This window comes from Eufriesea mexicana, unplaced genomic scaffold (genome assembly GCF_001483705.2).
Source record: "Eufriesea mexicana isolate 0111107269 unplaced genomic scaffold, ASM148370v2 scaffold1741, whole genome shotgun sequence".
Classification (NCBI taxonomy): Eukaryota; Metazoa; Arthropoda; class Insecta; order Hymenoptera; family Apidae; genus Eufriesea; species Eufriesea mexicana.
The window spans coordinates 1-22545 of NW_016909828.1; the positions used below are offsets into that span (position 1 = coordinate 1).

General features: G+C 33.2%; 2 protein-coding genes and 1 long non-coding RNA gene across 3 annotated transcripts; 2 read left to right on the top strand and 1 right to left on the bottom strand.

The window, feature by feature from the left end:
* Positions 1 to 4789: 4789 nt before the first annotated feature.
* LOC108548599 (uncharacterized) lies at positions 4790 to 6372 on the top strand. The gene is made up of 5 exons (XR_001890271.1): positions 4790 to 4831; positions 4904 to 5193; positions 5378 to 5561; positions 5842 to 5926; positions 6300 to 6372. It is a non-coding gene; the product is annotated as an uncharacterized LOC108548599 (long non-coding RNA).
* A 9232-nt stretch (positions 6373 to 15604) lies between these two features.
* On the top strand, positions 15605 to 16844 carry Dtwd2 (DTW domain containing 2). Its single transcript, XM_017901636.1, has 5 exons — positions 15605 to 15831; positions 15966 to 16127; positions 16199 to 16379; positions 16448 to 16650; positions 16715 to 16844. Exons 1-5 carry the CDS (start codon positions 15749 to 15751, stop codon positions 16842 to 16844), a joined length of 759 nt encoding a protein of 252 aa, XP_017757125.1. The 5' UTR covers positions 15605 to 15748.
* A 154-nt stretch (positions 16845 to 16998) lies between these two features.
* Positions 16999 to 19701, bottom strand: Art7 (arginine methyltransferase 7). Its single transcript, XM_017901635.1, has 9 exons — positions 19528 to 19701; positions 19290 to 19439; positions 18995 to 19216; positions 18687 to 18919; positions 18474 to 18603; positions 18192 to 18418; positions 17555 to 18113; positions 17335 to 17495; positions 16999 to 17257 (listed from the first exon to the last, which is right to left on the bottom strand). The coding sequence occupies exons 1-9, from the start codon at positions 19699 to 19701 to the stop codon at positions 16999 to 17001; spliced, it is 2115 nt and encodes a 704-aa protein (XP_017757124.1).
* Positions 19702 to 22545: the final 2844 nt, after the last annotated feature.

Genomic DNA, 22545 nt, shown 5'->3' on the forward strand with positions numbered 1-22545 from the left:
CGGAAAAATAGAGCCGAATGTGACAGGTGGCCGTCGGGTGCCGTGCATAGTTTCCTCTTGTGGCTTATTTAAGCGAAATTAGGCTTATCGATTAGGTTTCTTCAACCCATTCTAGTAGAGTGAAAGTTTCTGCGTCGGGATATTCACCTTTTTTTGGATTTTGATAATTCGTTTCGGAAAAATAGTGCCGAATGTGACAGGTGGCCGTCGAGTGCTACTGCGTAGTTTCCGATTGTGGTTTATTTAAAAGAAATTATGCTTATCGGTTAATTTTCTTACATCCACTTTAATAGAGTGAAAGTTTCTGTGTCGGGATATGCATCTTTTTTTGGATTTTGATAATTCGTTTCGGAAAAATAGTGCCGAATGTGACAGGTGGCCGTCGGGTGCTACTGCGTAGTTTCTTACTGTGGCTTATTTAAGCGAAATTAGGCTTATCGATTAGGTTTCTTCAATCGACCTTAATAGAGTGAAAGTTTCTGTGTAGGGATATGCATCTTTCTTTGAATTTTGATAATCCACTTCGGAAAAATAGAGACGAATGTGACAGGTGGCCGTCGGGTGCCGTGCATAGTTTCCTCTTGTGTTTTATTTAAAAGAAATTAGGCATATCGGTTAATTTTCTTCCATCCACTTTAATAGAGTGAAAGTTTCTGTGTCGGGATATGCATCTTTCTTTGACTTTTCATAATCCATTTCGGAAAAATAGTGCCGAATGTGACAGGTGGCCGTCGGGTGCTACTGCGTAGTTTCCTACTGTGGCTTATTTAAGCGAAATTAGGCTTATCGATTAGGTTTCTTCAATCGACCTTAATAGAGTGAAAGTTTCTGTGTAGGGATATGCATCTTTCTTTGAATTTTGATAATCCATTTCGGAAAAATAGAGCCGAATGTGACAGGTGGCCGTCGGGTGCCGTGCATAGTTTCCTCTTGTGGTTTATTTAAAAGAAATTAGGCTTATCGGTTAATTTTCTTCCATCCACTTTAATAGAGTGAAAGTTTCTGTGCCGGGATATGCATCTTTTTTTGACTTTTGATAATCCATTTCGGAAAAATAGTGCCGAATGTGACAGGTGGCCGTCGGGTGCTACTGCGTAGTTTCCTATTGTGGCTTATTTAAGCGAAATTAGGCTTATCGATTAGGTTTCTTCAATCCATTCTAATAGAGTGAAAGTTTCTGCGTCGGGATATTCACCTTTTTTTGGATTTTGATAATTCGTTTCGGAAAAATAGTGCCGAATGTGACAGGTGGCCGTCGAGTGCTACTGCGTAGTTTCCTATTGTGGTTTATTTAAAAGAAATTAGGCTTATCGGTTAATTTTCTTACATCCACTTTAATAGAGTGAAAGTTTCTGTGTCGGGATATGCATCTTTTTTTGGATTTTGATAATTCGTTTCGGAAAAATAGTGCCGAATGTGACAGGTGGCCGTCGGGTGCTACTGCGTAGTTTCTTACTGTGGCTTATTTAAGCGAAATTAGGCTTATCGATTAGGTTTCTTCAATCGACCTTAATAGAGTGAAAGTTTCTGTGTAGGGATATGCATCTTTCTTTGAATTTTGATAATCCATTTCGGAAAAATAGAGCCGAATGTGACAGGTGGCCGTCGGGTGCCGTGCATAGTTTCCTCTTGTGGCTTATTTAAGCGAAATTAGGCTTATCGATTAGGTTTCTTCAACCCATTCTAGTAGAGTGAAAGTTTCTGCGTCGGGATATTCACCTTTTTTTGGATTTTGATAATTCGTTTCGGAAAAATAGTGCCGAATGTGACAGGTGGCCGTCGAGTGCTACTGCGTAGTTTCCTATTGTGGTTTATTTAAAAGAAATTAGGCTTATCGGTTAATTTTCTTACATCCACTTTAATAGAGTGAAAGTTTCTGTGTCGGGATATGCATCTTTTTTTGGATTTTGATAATTCGTTTCGGAAAAATAGTGCCGAATGTGACAGGTGGCCGTCGGGTGCTACTGCGTAGTTTCCTACTGTGGCTTATTTAAGCGAAATTAGGCTTATCGATTAGGTTTCTTCAATCGACCTTAATAGAGTGAAAGTTTCTGTGTAGGGATATGCATCTTTCTTTGAATTTTGATAATCCATTTCGGAAAAATAGAGCCGAATGTGACAGGTGGCCGTCGGGTGCCGTGCATAGTTTCCTCTTGTGGCTTATTTAAGCGAAATTAGGCTTATCGATTAGGTTTCTTCAACCCATTCTAGTAGAGTGAAAGTTTCTGCGTCGGGATATTCACCTTTTTTTGGATTTTGATAATTCGTTTCGGAAAAATAGTGCCGAATGTGACAGGTGGCCGTCGAGTGCTACTGCGTAGTTTCCGATTGTGGTTTATTTAAAAGAAATTATGCTTATCGGTTAATTTTCTTACATCCACTTTAATAGAGTGAAAGTTTCTGTGTCGGGATATGCATCTTTTTTTGGATTTTGATAATTCGTTTCGGAAAAATAGTGCCGAATGTGACAGGTGGCCGTCGGGTGCTACTGCGTAGTTTCCTACTGTGGCTTATTTAAGCGAAATTAGGCTTATCGATTAGGTTTCTTCAATCGACCTTAATAGAGTGAAAGTTTCTGTGTAGGGATATGCATCTTTCTTTGAATTTTGATAATCCATTTCGGAAAAATAGAGCCGAATGTGACAGGTGGCCGTCGGGTGCCGTGCATAGTTTCCTCTTGTGGCTTATTTAAAAGAAATTAGGCTTATCGGTTAATTTTCTTCCATCCACTTTAATAGAGTGAAAGTTTCTGTGTCGGGATATGCATCTTTTTTTGGATTTTGATAATTCGTTTCGGAAAAATAGTGCCGAATGTGACAGGTGGCCGTCGGGTGCTACTGCGTAGTTTCCTATTGTGGCTTATTTAAGCGAAATTAGGCTTATCGATTAGGTTTCTTCAATCCATTCTAATAGAGTGAAAGTTTCTGCGTCGGGATATTCACCTTTTTTTGGATTTTGATAATTCGTTTCGGAAAAATAGTGCCGAATGTGACAGGTGGCCGTCGAGTGCTACTGCGTAGTTTCCTATTGTGGTTTATTTAAAAGAAATTAGGCTTATCGGTTAATTTTCTTACATCCACTTTAATAGAGTGAAAGTTTCTGTGTCGGGATATGCATCTTTTTTTGGATTTTGATAATTCGTTTCGGAAAAATAGTGCCGAATGTGACAGGTGGCCGTCGGGTGCTACTGCGTAGTTTCTTACTGTGGCTTATTTAAGCGAAATTAGGCTTATCGATTAGGTTTCTTCAATCCATTCTAATAGAGTGAAAGTTTCTGTGTCGGGATATGCATCTTTTTTTGGATTTTGATAATTCGTTTCGGAAAAATAGTGCCGAATGTGACAGGTGGCCGTCGGGTGCTACTGCGTAGTTTCTTACTGTGGCTTATTTAAGCGAAATTAGGCTTATCGATTAGGTTTCTTCAATCGACCTTAATAGAGTGAAAGTTTCTGTGTAGGGATATGCATCTTTCTTTGAATTTTGATAATCCATTTCGGAAAAATAGAGCCGAATGTGACAGGTGGCCGTCGGGTGCCGTGCATAGTTTCCTCTTGTGGTTTATTTAAAAGAAATTAGGCTTATCGGTTAATTTTCTTCCATCCACTTTAATAGAGTGAAAGTTTCTGTGTCGGGATATGCATCTTTCTTTGACTTTTCATAATCCATTTCGGAAAAATAGTGCCGAATGTGACAGGTGGCCGTCGGGTGCTACTGCGTAGTTTCCTACTGTGGCTTATTTAAGCGAAATTAGGCTTATCGATTAGGTTTCTTCAATCCACCTTAATAGAGTGAAAGTTTCTGTGTAGGGATATGCATCTTTCTTTGAATTTTGATAATCCATTTCGGAAAAATAGAGCCGAATGTGACAGGTGGCCGTCGGGTGCCGTGCATAGTTTCCTCTTGTGGTTTATTTAAAAGAAATTAGGCTTATCGGTTAATTTTCTTCCATCCACTTTAATAGAGTGAAAGTTTCTGTGTCGGGATATGCATCTTTTTTTGGATTTTGATTATTCGTTTCGGAAAAATAGTGCCGAATGTGACAGGTGGCCGTCGGGTGCTGCTGCGTAGTTTCCTACTGTGGCTTATTTAAGCGAAATTAGGCTTATCGATTAGGTTTCTTCAATCCACTTTAATAGAGTGAAAATTTCTGTGTCGGGATATGTAACTTCTTTTGGATTTTGATAATCTGTTTTCGAAATACGGTGCCGTAAGTGGGAGCGTCTGGCAGGTCGTACTGCGACGTTATCTTTCGGGGCTTAGCTTTTCGGAACTTCCACCTTTGATTAGGATTTTTCGATTTACTTCTTTAGAATGGTGTCTTTTGTAATTAGTTTGATAGTTTCTTTTGTATTTTGATTGTTTTTTTTCAAAAAATATTGAAAAGATACAAATGCTTATAAATGTGTACTCACATAGTTTCTTATTATCATTTATATATTCCAGGTTTTGGTTATGGATTAGGTTTTTTCGATTTGTTTGCCCAGAATAGACTCTTCTCTGACTATTTCGATATTTTTGTTCCCAATTTTTACCGTTCGTTTTCAAAATAACGCTATGGTTTATACTCTGTTTGATGTTTATTTCCACAACATTCAAAAATTGAACGTGTTGCAAACGTGCATCTAAACAGAAATTTATTTCATTGTTTGTTATGATTAATACGACTTCCGTATTAACATTTTGCAACGGAATATAAATACATATAACACATATTAATAAATTCACACCAAGAACAGTATTTTCTGAATGTAAGATGTCGTTATTGGCTATTTTTTTTATTTATTTTTCAGTTACAAGATCAACCTCATTTCCTCGAATCCAAGAATTATATGTAAGTAATTTTTCTTGCAGTTCATTTTTACATTTGTAATATATCACCTTTGATTGTGACAATATTTTCCAGAATATTGGACTTTGCTATGAAATAAGCTCATCAAACGATTCCGGCCTTGCTACATAATATTGAATCCAGCAAAATGCTAGCCATTGGAAGTTTCTCATGATCGCCTGACTTCTATAGTTCAGCGAACGAAACTGTAAACTGCGTATAAAAATATCAATCTGCTTGAAATTTGTCCTTGGCCGAGATGCATTCCCAGCCTCTCTGCCCCCCTGCACCCTCCAGTAATTCATTGTTCGGAACAGGTTTGCTAACTCACAGTGCTGGGTAGCATTGTGCCACTGGAAATCATGGTAAGCGGACATATCGTTATGTGTATTGCATACGTGCTGCGTAATACTTTCAGGGCTATTTTGATACTATTTGTACAACATTATTACTTTCGTTCAGCCACAAGACAATTTTGTTTGCCTGAATTAAATTATCGAATATCAATTTCGCCGTATTATTCTGATTTACTCTGTATACTATTCACAGACATGTGATTCGTCAACCATAAGGACCTTTACGAAGTTCATATCTCCGTGCTATCGCGGGCTTTGGAAATGGTGGGAAGAGCTAGGTCTCTCGACCAATCCGCTGACGGCTAGGCGACGCCATGATAGGGTGGGGTCATTTTCCTTTTGAACGTCGTGGCAACTGGACGTGAGATCGAATTCAGGTATTCTTTTCATTTATTATTGTGGATAACTTTCATTTCTGTTCTTTCACCATTTATATACGATTGCTAACTGCATCTTTTTAACATCTGTTTATGTAATAACTTTTAGAACGTAACTTTGGTAAAATCAAATAATTTTACTAGTTTTTTGAAATTCCATTTTTCCATTCGGTTGCTTTAGCTTTTAAATTGAAATTCGAATACGACTATTCTCCCATTTTAATATGAATTCTGATAGTTTTACACATTCATGCTAAATTTATGATTTCTGCTTTTGCAGATTATTAATTGATTCCAAGGATCACGTAGAACGCATTGAACGCACCAACGGTCGTATTGGAGGACGAGCAGCAGACACCGTGATGGTTTGTAACCAAAGTCGTGAAATCTATGTCGGAAGTTGGTAGTGGCGAACATTAATTATGTTACGAAGATAGACTCAATGTGCATTTGTACTTTCATTTTATTCGAACATTGTTAATCTTTAGTCTAATCGTTGAACATTTTTTAATTACATGTTTGACATTATTGTAAAATATCATAGAATGTTGTAAGATTTCTTGTTGATTTCTTGATTTAATCGTACTTGTAACATATTACTGCATTTCGGTACTAGAGTTATATCGTTGTAATCGGTACTAGAGTTGTAACAGAATTGACAATCGCCTATTACTTTTTATTAATATATTTGAATTTACCTTTGATCATTTGAATTAATTTTCGTTTTCTTCTGTACAGATTAATCTCTGATGACTGGAATGGCCTGATAGCGCAAGAGTTTCAAAGAAGGAGCGGCATATTGACAAATGGCTGACTTTACAGCTTTTCATTGAAAGCTGGTAATGCCTAATGTATTATCATACAATAAATAGATTTGCATTATATTTTTGATGTGTCATTATTGATATTTGATACAAAATTTGCAAATATTACATAATTTCTTAGGATCTTTTCGATAAAACTGGAAAGAAGTTAAATTGTTAAATTAAATCTTCGTATTTCGAGAATTTTGTATCAAATCATTTCGTAGTTTGAAATGGTCGAAATAAGTCATTTCGAAGGTGTGTTAATAATTTACATATAACTTGAAGTTGATTCATTGAATGTTTCACCATTTAAATAAAAGATTCGAATAACTTTCACAATTTGCATTATTTGGTTTGTGAACACTACGTCGTTCAAAACGATCATATAAATTGTATCAATAAATCTGTTTCGTTGCTGGGATTTTCAAATATTCGGAATCATTTTCAATATTAATACTTAATTACAGTGGATCAATGTTATATCTGAATAAAGAACGTTCATAAAAGTAGTAGTACGAAAGAAATTGTAATGTACAATTATTAATGTATATAATTAATATATATAATTAATAATATATAAATAATGTATAATTTTTATACTGTATAATATTACTGTACAATATTAATATAATTATGTATAATATTGAATTCTTCCAATTATATTATGTACTTATTGAACAAATTATTTGCGACCATTAAATAGCGGAATACGAATTTTTCAGTATGTTAACATGGTTTCTACGACATATACGCCACAGTCACGTGATTCGTCAGACATGACGGCCTCTAGGAAGTTCAAATCTTTCTGCTATCGCGGGCTTTTGAAATGGCGGGAAGAGCTAGGTCTCTCGACCAATCCGCTGACGGCTAGGCAACGCCATGATAGGGTGGGGTCATTCTCCTTTTGAACGTCGCGGCAACTAGACGTGCGATCCAATTTCTGGTACGTATATTATCGTGTCTTTGAATCGAAATTTCAACACGATTATTCTCACATTTCAATCTAATTAATGATATTTTCACATATTTGTACAATATTATGATTTTCATGTGTGCAGTATGTTGGTTGATCGTAAGAATGGTGTAGAAGGCATCAAACGTTAACGAACGCGCTTGAGAACGAAGTACAGACGCCATGTTCGCTCGCCTTCAAATTTGCCAAGCCTTCGTGAAAATATGGTAATGTTGAATTTCTTGTATCAAAGCCAGACTTATGAAGTGTACGTAAGTACTTTATTGGTAATTTGTTTCATGTATCATTTTATAATATATAATTATGACAATATTTGAGATTTTGAAAAATATTCATTAAATCTTGTTATATTTGACTTAGAAAGCGAAATAATTCACATATTACATTATTTCGGTTTCAAATATTTTACAACATCGTCATAATTTTGTCTTAAACAATAATTTTTATTATTTTTACGAAAGAGTCGTAATTACAGTTGCGTTGAATTTTCAAACGCAAGTTCGGAAATTATTGCGTCATTTCATCGTGCAATCCGTATGCGCAGTTAGTATGCGCGGTCACTATGCGCAGTCCGTCTGCGCAGTCCGTATGCGCGGTCGGTATGCGCGTTTCGACTGCGCAGGTAGACGGCGCAGTTATATTTCAAGTTCTACTGTATTCCATTCATATCGTTTCTACATTCTTTATAATAGTTACAATGTATTACATTCATTCGTGTGCAGATCAAATAGGTGTTTTATTTCTGACTTAAATGATCAACAGTAGGAATAACGGATGGTTATAACTTCATAAGTACAGCAGTATTTCTTTAACATTTGTTCAACAGGGAGAATAACTCTCACGACATTCCTCAGTCCCCACTAATGCATTTTTTTCAGGAATTTTCGTGGCCGTGCGCGATGCCACCATTCGAGTCAGTGCTTTTTTACGTATCAAATTTTTTTCTCAGAGCCCAATAGCTCTTGCTACATATAACCATAATAGCCATACACAAATGTAGAGTCAGTGTTTGTTCGCCGATTGAAGTTTAAACGGACGCGTTAATGATCTTTTATTTTTCTTTTTTTTTTTTTTAATGTTCGTTACCGGTATTAGAGTCGACTATACCCAGGAGTGGACCCAAGGCTGCTCTGCAATCCAAGAATGTAAGTATGTAAGTATGTTTGCATGCTGTAATTTAATTAATACCTTTTCTTAAAGAATAAATTTTATTATTCATCATGCTACGTGTTTTTCCGTAGATCCGACAAGTCTGATGGCATTGAAGTCAGCTCTTCGCTGGACAGGATTCATCTTTGCTCCAGAAGTCAATACTGTAAGTACGTTTGCATATTGTAATTGAATAAATCTTAATCAATCGTACGAATCGTATAAAATTAGACTCTTCAAATATTTGTGTCCTGATGATATAACAGTAGTATTGAACATTTTGTTGCAGATTTTCTACAGCCCATATTTTCCTATGGATCCGACAACTGTGTTACTATTCAAGTCAACCCCCACCAACGACGGTCTTCACGATGACTTCCTCTGGACCATTGAAGCATCGTTCTCCGCATCATTGGTGAGTCGCATGCATTTTGGTTCCTCTGGTCATTCAATCATGTCGTAGGACGAAAGGTCCGAATCGACACGGATGATTGGTTGTATTACGTAGAATTTCTTGTGAACATAGTGACCACGGGTATTTATTATACCCGTGAGTAGTAACAAAATGTCTTCTGTGTTTTATTTATTAATTTAGGATAGGTTTTCTTGCACATCGCGTTTCTGAATAATGATAATAAAAATATGGATAGTTGGCACATAGTATATTGAAATAAGTAACACAGAATTGTTAATTAGTTTACTATAGAATAAATATTGAAATAAATATTTGAATACCGATATGTTGGAATATTTTGTAGTATAGAAGTCGAATGCCCTTCGACTTCGTTACTATGAAACTTATAATTATAACACAGCAACAATGATTATATATCTTATCATTGTTGCTTTAATAAATAAATGCCAATTCCATTTTTTGCATTTTGCTAATGTTGAATAATTTAATAACTTAATTAACTTTTTTTTCGTTCGAAAATGTATTAGATATTATGTGCAAGAAAACATTTCGCGACAGATAGATTTTGGAATCAAAGCAATAAACTTGAACTCTATTTTTGTATTCGAAAATGTGCTTTGATGAAGAAATCATCTGAGGTTACTGGAATCATTAGAGTCAATTGTTTCATTACGTCTTGTCTTTGCCTTCACGAATAAATTCCTTATTCATTATCAATATTTTTTTTCAATATTCAAATTTCAATAATTCCTTAATTTTGTAAAGTAAAGTCATTGTAGATAAATTACAAAAATACAAGATGAAAGAACGTTAGACCGTTAAATAAACGCTGCATGCACTAATCATGCTTTTAGTTCAGGATTTTCAGGTTTAACCCTTTCCGTGTTCATTGCCAGGAACCCACTCACGTGCCCAGGTGTTACTTGGGTGGGAGAAAGGCAATGGGCATGATGACCATAGTTCATAAGATTATAATGTTTTTAGCGGCTGACGATGAGTTAGGGTATCGTGCACGACGTATTTTCCACATTGTGTGTGTGGATAGGTTGTGGAATTACGTCGTTCGTACATTTGTTTCCTTCCCTTTTCCGAATATTTATGAATTTTGAGAATTCGTGAATATTAGTGGCAATAGTAGATCATAATCCGCTATTAAATACAACGGATTACGGATAGTATAAACGCGGTAATGTTACCAATTTTCGTACTTCCGCGATTATGAATTTTTTTCGGGAACTGATATACTCGCGCTTTACGCAAAGGTCCCTAGCCATCGTCAGCCGATTTCAGTAAATGGTACGTACAATTAAAGTGTGCAAGTAGTATGTTTACACTCGGGTGTCGGGGGCGTCCCGGGACGCTTACTGTAGTGTAGGATCTTTGCGCCCTGGTGATGTGTGAGAACCGTGGAGTGTGGTGTGTTGGAATGCTTGATTTTTGCCATTTTTTAAATATAGGAGGAGTTAGGTAGGTAGTATATTCTGGTGTGCTTGGTAGTTATAAGTAGGTAGGGCCGGGCAGGTTGGCACAGTCTTAGATCGGGTAGGCGCGTTTCGCGTGCACAACCTGTTTCAGGAAATATCATTTGAATAGTCGACGGTGAAGCTGGCACGTTTGGGGGTTGCCATTCGTCACTAGCTTTACCTATCGATTTTTTCAAATTTTCGTCGCGGTCGCGGTTGTGGTCGAACGTGTATGTGCTCGAGTTTCTGCACGTGTGCACGAACAACGATCATTCCGATCGTTGCTTGTCCATGTGAGTCTCGATTAGCTTTCGCGGTTTGTATTTTTTTTTTTTTTCCCGATTAGAGAATCTCGAGCCTAGATATAAGTTTCAGCGAGCATGGCGCTCGAAGAAAGAAGAAGAGGCTATTAGGTACCCGACAAACTGTCACAAGAAGGGTGCCTAGGAATGATTTCCCATCCGAAGGATGGGGAATCATTCTTGTTATTAATTTGTCACTATGCTCTTATTTAGTAGTATGTAGTAGTAGTAGTAGTAGTTTGTTTACTGACCGATGTACATATCGGTCCAGCATCCTGTTTTGGGCAAATCGCGATTTTTCTGAATAGCGTTGCGAATAATTGATCACGGGTTGAGTTAGTGTTGCGAAGGAGAGCTGATTTCGCGACTTTAATTAGAGTTGCGAAGAAATAATTTCGGTTTGAATTAGAGTTGCGATAAAGTAATGATCGCGTTTGATTTAGCGTTGCGAATTATAAGAACGCGATTGCCTTTTATACCTTTTTACATGAATTATTGTTTCTTGTTAAATAGTAATATTAGGATTTGTTACACGAACGAAGTAAAATTTGTCATTTTTTTTGAAAATTAAATTATATTAAATTTTTATTAGCTTTCAGTTATATTTATAGCGTTGCGACTTTTGCTAATCGGAATTTTTCAAAAGTAGCTTTTGTACATATAGAGATAGTAATTTTTATTAAATTCGTTTTAAGAATTAGCGTTGCGTTTAACTTTATCGCGTTTTTTTTCTTTTTTTAAATTAATACCTACATTTATAGTTAGTGTTGCGTTGAAATAAGGTCGCGTTTTTTCACGTAGTGTTGCGAACACGTAATGCTCAAAATTCTTCCACTGGGACTGTGGAAGTACAGTCCTGTTCCTGAAGAGAATCACCTGTTGCAGCTATAGAGCTGCAGGTAGGTGGTCACGCATCAGCAGCCTGGACCATGGCTGCCCATAATTTTCCGCTATTAGTGTTGCGTATTTTTGCAAATGGGTGCATAAATTAGTTTTTATTAGTGTTGCGTTCGTAATCCATACATCTTAGCATGATTATTTTCGGGAATTATCCGTTCTTTTCTTTCTTTTTGTATTTTTTTTTTTTTTTTTTGATTTTTTGTAAATGATAAATTAATTTTTATAGCGAATATTATGAAGCACCCTTCGCGTTTGATTTTGTAAATTTTCTCTATTATCGATAGATTTAATAAATTAGTGTTGCGAAATTTGGAATGATATTTCACTCACGGTTTTTTACTCGGGTTTAATTGAGTGAAAATTTTTGTTTCGGTGGCCCTTCTGGCTACCATTGTGTTTTCTTTTTCAGCGCCCTTTGTTAGCGAAATATTTGTTACTAAAAATACTGCTGTATAATATATTTTTTTGTTTTGAATAATTTCTTTTCCTTTTTTCTCACAAAATATTAAATTTTTTCAAATCAATCTTGTAAAATAATGTTAGCTAAAGTGACATTTGCTTGAGATGTCAATAGAAATTCGTATCTTAGAATCAAGAATGTCCGAATTTGTTTTGCACCAATTAAAATTCATTCGCGAACCTCGTCTATTTTTAATAGAAATTTTGCAAGTAAAATGTTTCGTTTCTGTAATTCGACTCTTCGTACAAGTAATAGTATTTTCTTTTTTCTTTTTTTTTCTTTTCCGTGTTCGGAGGAATTGCGATTTTTTCCATTTCTTCTTTCTTTTTTTTTTTTAAATAACCGCGAATAAATTGCAGTAAAGTAATTACAAGTTTTTGAAAAATTTTGTTTGAATACCATTAAAATTCTGTTTAAATACAACTTGTTTCCTTTCAGCTGCCAATTAAAAATATTTTCTTTTTATTTACTAATCCAGTACCTAAGTTTGTTTTAGATTTATAAATGTTCAAAGCTTGCTTAATTGCATTTCAAATATTCGAGCTTATGTAAGTATGTCAGAGGCTCAGCAGTGGAATAACATATATGAAAGGAAATGACTTAAAGGAAACTGGTGTGTGAGTCTCATTTATTTATTTATAATCTCATCATGTTAATTACTATAATAAATTATGTCTCGTATAATTTTACTAATTTTTTTGCAGTTTGATATGTTTCAGGAAGCATTGCGAGAGCTGCGGAGATGGTGCGAGGAGATTCAAATTCCATATAACTTCCACATTCTTTTTCCTTAAGATTGTGATATTTTATAGATAGGGTTCTGAATCAAATCTTTAATCCCTTCTCTAGGTGGAGTATATTTCTATATTTCTCATGTGCAGACTGTATTTTGATATTTCTCATGTGTTGACTGTATTCGTACATTCCTGACATCTAGACTGTATTCCTATATTCCTGATATGTAGATTGTATTCCTATATTCCTGATAAGTAAGCTGTATTTCTGTATTTCTGATAAGTAAGCTGTATTTCTGTATTTCTGATAAGTAAGCTGTATTTCTATATTTCTGATAAGTGAGCTTTATTTCTATATTTCTGATAAGTAAGTCGTATTTCAATATTCCTAATAAGTAAGATGTATTTATGTATCCCTGATGTGTGATCTGTATAACACCTCCTCCTCACCTTGCCCATGGTTTTATTCACATATACTATGGTGTATAAAGAATAATTCAAATTTTTATTTCGGTAGGATTACAAAATTTGTTTTAGAATCTCTTATGGACCACTGTCGGAAGGCAGTCACATGGTATGTTCCTAATTCTTTGTTTCAATTTGAGATTTGACATGTGGAATGAATTATGAATTAGGACGAATTAGATTTTTAATCAGGCAGGATGAATTAGATTTTTACATAGGCAGGATGAATTAGAATTTTAGCCAGGCAGGATATTTTTAAGCTAAATAAGACTTACGTTTAGATAATATACTTGGAGGTTAAGATGTTAATAGTACTTAAGTAAGGAATTAATACGTAAGCAGGGGGCTTACACTACAATGTTAGGCTTGTTCGTATTGACGTAATATAACATTCAGATAGTATTAAGGTTAACTAAAGGTAATTATGCATGTTAATAATTGGGTTTTTATATAATTAATGGTGGTATTGGTGGTATTAAGTAGTAGTAGTATTGCTTGGTATTAAGTTGGTTAAATAAATTTAATTCTTAATGCTTAGTTTAATCCTTAAGTTTAATGCTATTTTATACTTATATTGTTTATTTGTTTTTATTTATTTATTTATTGTATGCTTTTATTCCTAGGTTTAATTGGAGGTGAAATTTATGCTTTATTTTCAGGTTTAGTTCCAGGCGAAATTATTTATCTTTCATTTTCAGGTTTAGCTATTTCATGCGTATTTTATTTATTTATTTTTAATTATTTATTTATTTTTAATTATTTATTTATTTATTTATTTTATGCTTTTATTTGTAGATTTAGTTGGAGGTAAAATTTATGCTTTATTTTCAGGTTTAGTTCCAGGCGAAATTATCTATGTTTCATTTTCAGGTTTAGCTTTTCGCGTCGATTTTTCTTTTCAATCCTTTTTGCCATTGTTTTGTACAACGATCAAAGATTGAGCGTTTTGCAATCGTGCACAAGAAGGGCAATTTATTTGAATGTTGATTAATTTTTTCGCGAATGGAGGGAGGATGGGTCGTGGATAGGGTGGGTCTCCATTCGCAGCACCTCCTCGTGGTGAGACCTGGGCAATCAGTATTATTTAACATATCATTTCTAATTGTTTCACTATAGTTATGTCATACATAACTGATAGGTATGATACAATTATGAATGATATAGTAAGTAATATGAGCTAATTGGCTGCGATTTTGTTGAAGATTATCACATATTAGGTTAGAAAAGAGTCATCGGTTATCATTCCTCTTCTATTTATATTATATATTCATAAGTTCCATTTGTAGTTCAATTAAAATAGCGTTCATTGAAATTTATACCATTTATCCACTATAAGTCATGTACCTATTTACATCTTTTGTGAAAAAATTGTGAAATTTATTCCTCTGTTGTTTCTCTTATCGTATGTAGGTAAGAGAGTTTACAATTCGATTACGTTTCATTTATTTTCCGTAATGTGGCTGTACACTCGAATTTAATCTTAGAATTTTGTCACTGAAAAATTCCGAGGTAGTAGGATTCATGTTACAAGGCCAAGATAGTTTATTTCAAGAATAGCGTAATTCTATGTTGCTTGAAAATATTTCGTCTTCTCTTGTACTATCTACCCCGATCGATTCAATACTTATTTAATAGCTATATGAAATTTCGTTTTCGTAAGTCCTTAAAATAAATCCATTGATGAGTGAAATATATAATATGTTAATGAAAAGGCTATTAAAAACATATAAAGCTTAAATTATGTTTAATTTAGCAATTATTTTATCTAAATATTCAACATTCTATTGTAATTTTATTTTTTCATTTTATTACTACTAGGATTTATCGATCAATAATAGGGAAATGAATTCTTTGTATAGATGAAATAATTTTCTTGAGGTTTGAGATAGGTTTTAATAATTCTTTCAATAATAGGTTTTAATTTCTTTTTAATGATAAGTACGTTTCTAATTAATTTGTTCAAGGTAAGACGTGTTTACGTTTGTATACATCTATACGTGACACTTTTTCATAATTTGCCTTTTTCGCAGCTGGTATTAAATTATATATCCAAATTTCGATTATGGATTCGTTGTAGAGAAGTTAATTTTACAAGAGTTAGCCAATGGATATTACAGATTTGAAAAAAAGTTAAAATTTGTTGGGCAGTGTTATAGAATGTGAATCGTCCAGAGTCGATTGTTTTCAATTAAACGTGTGAACAGTGTTCTTAATTCCACAGTTTGCATCGAGTCGATAACAGATTCTATTAAAAGCGCGAAATTTGAATTTCCATCGTTCTATAGAATAAAAGCATGAAACTAATTTTTGTACGAAAAATATAATTATAAAGTAGATTTGACTTAATTGCTTACTGACATCTAATACGGGAGAAATGTATTTTTTTAATATAAATAATTACATTAATATACACATCATTTTTATACTATCAATACTATCTCGCATTTTGTTATACGTTTACTTCTGTCAATTATTAAATTGTTCGATAACTTCTTTTTATTATTATAGTTAATAATTATAATGAATGAAGAATCTGTGTGGCAAGAATTGTCAGAAATTCTAGCTGATCCTCCAGAGACAAGAGATAAGTGCTCGCAGTGCAAGTATGTACACATTCTTGTTTAGGTTATGTTTAAGTGATTCTCTTTAATTTACGTATATGCATTTGATATATTTAAACTATAGTTTTATATATGTTTTAAATTATATTAAATACATTAATATTATACGTATATAGAAGACCAGTACCAGTATGTTGGTGTCCAGGGTTACCAAAGCATCCTGTATGTCCTGCATCAAAAATAATAATTTTACAACATCCAGCTGAAGCAAAACGTTGCTTACGAACTGCACCCATGCTTGCACTGGGTTTAGAACCTGGAAAGTGTATAATTTATAGGTAAGTAGTTTAAAATATTATTAATTAACATCAAAAGTTCAAGTTGATGTAATAATATTCTTTTATCTCAGAGGAAAAAAATTTCCACTTTCAAAACATGAGGGCTTAGCCGAAATTTTAAATAATAAAGATACTATATTATTATATCCATCACCAGGTGCAATAGCACTTGATAAATTAAATCCTGTTGGAATTAATGGACAGAAACCGTATAATCTTGTTTTATTAGATGGAACTTGGCCACAAGCAAAGGTAATATACCTTATAACTCAACCAATTCGTATAGACTGAAGTAAATAAAGAAAAAGTCATTTCAATAGGCAATATATCATTCAAGTCCAGCTCTGTGTATTTTACAAGCCTGTAAATTAGTTGGAGTTCCAACAAGTGAATATGTTATTAGAACCCAACCGACTGAAGGTTGTTTATCTACACTTGAAACTGGTGCATTTGCACTTTCCATTTTAGAAGGTGATCCAGAACTGAAAAATCAAATGCTTGGACCTTTACATTATCTTTGCAGGCAAGTTTTTAATAATATAATATAAAAATACATCTTATAGTAATAATAACTATGTGAATTTTAGGTTTCAACTAGAAAATGGTGCTGTAACTCATCAAAGTAAAGAATTTCTAATTAAACAAAAAGCATACCCAAAACTTATAGGACGAAGATTAGCTAAACAATTACGTATGCTGCCTGAAGAATCTACATAATATTTTCTTATTTAATAGTTTTTGAAGAGATTTTATTTTATAATAAATGTGTAATTTTTATAAGCATGTTTAAAAAGATGACACAAAAAAACAAATAAGATAAACGAATAAAATTTTTAACTTAAACGTGTGTTTTTACAAACATTGCATTGTGTTATTGCATATTTTTTGACAATACACGAAAATCAAATTTAACATTTCCATATTGTGGTATAAAGTTAAATGACCATAAAACATTACTTTGTAATGTAACATGCGTTATATCTTTAAATAAATGTACGCCTTGTCTTGTAAATGGATCCCATGATATCCGCTTTCCGGGGTGCACTTCTATAGTAGGTCCTGATGATACCGTGATTTCAGAGTTCAGTTGCCAGTCGACCCATAAAGCTACACCATTACATGTTCCCTCTCTAAATTAAAAAAAAATTTGTAAAATACACCTACTAAGTTATGATAATCATTAATATAAAATCCAATGAAATCTTACATTAAAATTGGCACAGTTTCTGAAATATTTACATTTTCACTTTCATACACATTTTGTGTTAAATTAAATTTCTTAATAACAAAAGGTAAAGTTAATGCTTTTGCAGGATATTCCCATAATGGTTGAGCTTCTATAGGACTATCACTTTTATCGCTTGATGCCTATAAAATATTGTAAAAATTAAATATTTTATTATATTCTTCAATTTATATCGACTTACTTGTATAAGTTTGTCGAAAATAGATAAATCAAAACCCTCACAGACTCCAACAGGTTCTCGTATTTTATGTAAGTCTTTAAATTCAACTACAATGCCCATTATAGTTGCTGCAATTGGAATCCTTTGTATTTGAGATGAATATCTTGAAACCAAATACCAAAAATGAAGATTTTCCCATGGTACAATTGAAGTAATAAAATATGGTTCACCAAAAATTAAATTAATTGCACTTTCAGGAGGCAAATTATTTACTGATTCAATAACTTCTACTTTTTCTGAAAGATCATTTGTTTTGACAAACATTTCGATACATTTCCTGGATAAAAGGTTCGTTTCTAAAATGAATATTTTTTTCGCGCCTAATTTAATAGCTGCAAGACCTAATAAACAACCGTCTGAAAGACATAAACACACAGTATCCGACGTAATTTTTTTTTCTAAAGCCTTAATATATTTCTCATTTCGTGTATAATCATTTAATTGACCTATACGAGTCCTACAATAAGCTACATGAATATTACAAGTACAAACAGGTCTTTTACAATCTGGTACTTCATTTCTGTAAATAAAATTTTATATATATAGTTATAAAATAGCAAAAAATAACAAGATATATGAGGTGTTTAAATTAGCATACATTGATTCATTTATTAATTGAAACCATAATGAATATTCATCGTGATATCCAATCAAACTAATTTCATTGTTAGCAGCAATTGATGTTTCAACAGGTAAATAGTAAATAGCTTGCATCCAATGATCTCTCCAGGGCATTGCATTTGCTATCACTTTCATACTGAAACCTTTATTCTGTAAAGTCTTTGTATCTGGATGTTCCCACACTGGAGCACAACTTAATAAAACCTACATAGAAACTATTTAGTCGCAAGCTTGAAAGTTTTTAATAAATGATAATTACCTCGTTATTTATATCCATGACCAAATCCCACCACATAAAAATAGCATGTGCAGTACCATTTACAGTTGGTTTTACATGTAAACATTTTTTTTCATCATATAATAAAGTTGACTTACCAGATAGATCAAACCTAAAAACAAACATTTTTATGTATATTTTTATGTATATATATACAGCTTTGTACAGTTAAATATACATATGACATACTTTTACCTAAATATTGGTTGAGGTGGTAATAAAGGTTTAAATGCATTGTCAGGAAATTGTGTTAACTGTATATCATGTACTGCAGCTGCACCAGAACAAGATTTTACAGAATATGGTATATTTAATAAACATTTGTTTTTATTTTGAATAGGATGTATTGTATTCCATGCACATACAGTGGAACTCTCCACTACTTGTACCCAAATAGTAGCAGTATGTGGAACTACAATACTATTTTCCTAACATAAAATAAATGAATGTATATTAAATATTATTACATAAAATTGTCTAAATTAAAAATTTAAGATTTATACTTCAAGTAGATTTTCATGAGCATGACGAAATGTAGAAAGTGCTCCTTCTCCAATAAGTTCTGTATCAAATACTTCGGTAACTAAAATATTTGCTTTTTTGACCATATCACCATCCTTCCCAACAGTCATTTCTGTAGAACGCTTGTGTACTAACTTAATTTTATCCTCAAATCCATTTTCTTGGATTATTTTTATCGCACATTTAGCCATTGGTGTAAAAGCCTAACAAATACGCATAATCTTCAAAAACATAAAAATATAATTTTCTAATTTAATAACAAATAATATTATTTACTTCACAAGCTGTTATAGTATCTGCTCCACATTTAGCAGCCATCATTGATAATAAACCAGTTCCAGTACCTATGTCAAGTACATTAGCTTTTTCTCCATTTTGGTGCTTCTTTTCAATTGCGCTTTTAATACCTAGATAGTATGTTTGATTCTATAATTATAATAGAATTTTATAAATAGAAATACCAAATTTATTTTATATTACATTATCTAAAAATAATATAATATAGAATACAAACTCTTTCAATATCATGCAACATATCAGCAAATGCTGATCTAGCAACTTCTTGGTGATAATCATAATTTTCATCTTTTTCCTCCCAATTATTAGTTCCAGTTAGAGGATTTAAACATTGAATAAAAACACTCATATTCTGTACACGAGTTAATCTATTGAAATAAAATTTGAGCATAACCTTCCTATAATCAACTTAGTACTGTGTGCCCGCGAGAAGTTGGTTAACGGGACGTGCAGGGGCTAGGGGAGTACTTTGCTTGCTCCACCTATCCTCACCTTTGAGGCTCCCATTGTTTTCACTTGAACACACTAGCTAACGCTAGTAAGAAAGGTCATTTCCATTGGTACAATGGTAATAAAATAATGCAAATGTAATGTAAATTATATTTTGTTAAATTTAAAATTTTTTTCGCGCGTAATTTTATTACATCGTTTTATTACTAGATGGCATACTTTTACATCAGTCTGTGGGTATTATTTTCATTTGCTTAAACTTCCTGATTACTCGGTCGGATAATGAGTATTTCTTTAAAGCATATGCACGTTGCCTTTCATGCTTTTTAGGTGTCATAAAACAAAGAACTTTGAGAAAGTCAAGAACTATGGTTCTTTGAGATAATTTCATCTTGAAGTTGGAAAGTATATAAATATTTCACTATTTTTCCCGCACTTTATGACCGATTTTATGATGGCACTGGTATAGTACTTGCCTTTCAATGGCTTTCTATTTTGTTTGAATAATAGGTTAAAGAATACTCGTCAGAAGAAAGTGCTACATTTTTAACTTTGTTAATCATTTACAATTTCGATTCGAATAATCCTCTGCATTATTACTAGCATTAATTTTTTCTCTTTATTAAAAAGCAAGGGAATTAAAGGAAACAATCCATGTGTACGCCCGGTATTTATTTTAACATTCAACTGACAACAATATATATATGTACAGATTTACGTATACGTAATATTAGTGTATATATACTCATTATATTAATATATAATTATAACATTAACTACTGTCCGCATCTGTCCTTTATATCTTATTCATTATTGCGCAAGCTACATCGACATTATTTACTTGTTTCCATGTATCGTTAATAAAACTTCAATAACGCGAATCATCTTCGAAACCTAACTTCACAACTTACGCTCGTATCTGATCGAATAATATCCAAACCTTCTACTTCACGTTTAAATTGCACCTTAAGTATGGATGGACACGACTTCTTCGTTATACATTTTGCAAACTCAGCAGGATATGTAGAAAACAATAAAACAATATTGTCACAATTGAAACTTACAAAATGGTACTATATCAAGATCAATATTCCAATCTTCTATGGTTGATTGAATATGCGATAGTCTCTAATCGTTTTTGATACATTTCATTGACACTTTTCGTTTGTTCTACCGATATAGACAGGAAATAACGTTCTTCTCTTAATCCTCGAGCGGCCATAAGTGGATCTTAAATTACACGAATCGGCGTATATGTGTACAAAGTGCGCTTGAATAAGGTATCTTTTATTTTTCAATAAATTTTTGTCTTTTAATTATTGTCTGCTAATTATTGTCTTGCTCAGGCAAATAATATTCACTCCATTCCTTATTTGTGTTACTAGCTTTAGTTTCTTTTATTTTTTAAATTGATAAGTAATAACACTTTGCAGTTACATGTACTTTAATTATCGACGAGGATGTCAAACGATTACGGTTTAACGATTAAATGTTGGCACACTATATACACTAACGCAACCCTTCGAGGCTCGAGATGTTGAATAACGGTATGAAGAAATAAAATGTACTCGAATGAATTATTGTCCGATTTTGTATGTTTCGGATTCGTAGTTCGAGGCAATGTATACGAAACATATGATAGTGAACGAAACATTTGTACTATTCATTGCAAGGGCGATTCATCATGTTTCACGCGGCAGCTCCTTGTCCCGCAAGTTATTGTCAGTTTACAGTTTAAAAGACACTTCAACAATTATTTACAGTCGAACTACATCATACGAATAATCATAATATAATATACCAGTACAAGTAAATCACTAATCGATTTAGGAGCAACACAATTAATCATCAGGACTGTGATTAAGTCGATAACAGGATCTTAACAAGTATTATCAACGACTTTTTTCTATATATATCATTTCGTATTAAATCACTCTTATATTATTATAGTTTAGCACCTTCTTCAGGAAACAAGGGAAACGATCTATGTGAATGTAATATCTCAAAACGAAAAGTTGTATATGACTATTACTCTATCAAAGACAGAGATTGTAGTTTCTCTTCTTTACCGGTGATGTAGAGTTATCTCTTGACACTGTGTACGAATTCTACGGTGAATAATTTCCAGTTTCAAGCTGTTCTCGTTAGAATCGTGCTGAAGTGTATGACACTTCGTGATCAACAATTTGTCAAAAAGAGTTAAGACCATACCCAAAAGCGCGCATACAAAATAGGGAGATCCGAAGTACAAATAGACGCGATTAGAGCGTATCTCGCTACTGCTCTAGTCTCTGTTAATAAACGATTCTCTTATCGAAGGAATAGATCCGTTTTGTCCTTCTTCTAAGATACCAATTTCGAGAATATATCAGAATATTAATGTCCACGATAAATTTCATATGATTTTTATCCTTAAAAGACCGACTCGTTTACGGTGTAAAACTTGTCTAAAAAAGTACGATGCCTTACTTGCACGATACAAACGTGTTTAGAGTAACACAAATTTAGGATAACTTAACATATGCATATAAGATACATTGTATACCTTAAGAAAATATATGAGAACGAAATACTCTATTCCTTCGACCGATGCAGCAGCTCTCGATTTCATAGGCCTTAGTGAATGTGCAAGAAGTGCAGTGCATACGTTTATCTTATTGTCAAATTTTCTGTCGATTAAAATTTCGATTAATCGAATCTCATTATTGTCGCACAGATTCCTCGTCGATCGAGTCTTAAAAAATTTCTTATTGTCCTTATACGTTAGAGCGTTCGACGACGTTGG

Bases quoted from the DNA above. Each gene is read 5' to 3' on its own strand.
- Dtwd2 (XM_017901636.1), top strand. From the start codon at position 15,749: ATGAATGAAGAATCTGTGTGGCAAGAATTGTCAGAAATTCTAGCTGAT. The intron at 16,128-16,198 runs GTAAGTAGTTTA...CTTTTATCTCAG, and splicing joins GGAAAGTGTATAATTTATAG to AGGAAAAAAATTTCCACTTT. The intron at 16,380-16,447 runs GTAATATACCTT...TCATTTCAATAG, and splicing joins GAACTTGGCCACAAGCAAAG to GCAATATATCATTCAAGTCC.
- Art7 (XM_017901635.1), bottom strand. From the start codon at position 19,701: ATGCTCAAATTTTATTTCAATAGATTAACTCGTGTACAGAATATGAGT. The intron at 19,440-19,527 runs GTTTGTATTCTA...TTATAATTATAG, and splicing joins TGTTGCATGATATTGAAAGA to AATCAAACATACTATCTAGG. The intron at 17,496-17,554 runs GTAAGTCGATAT...AATATTTTATAG, and splicing joins TTTTCGACAAACTTATACAA to GCATCAAGCGATAAAAGTGA.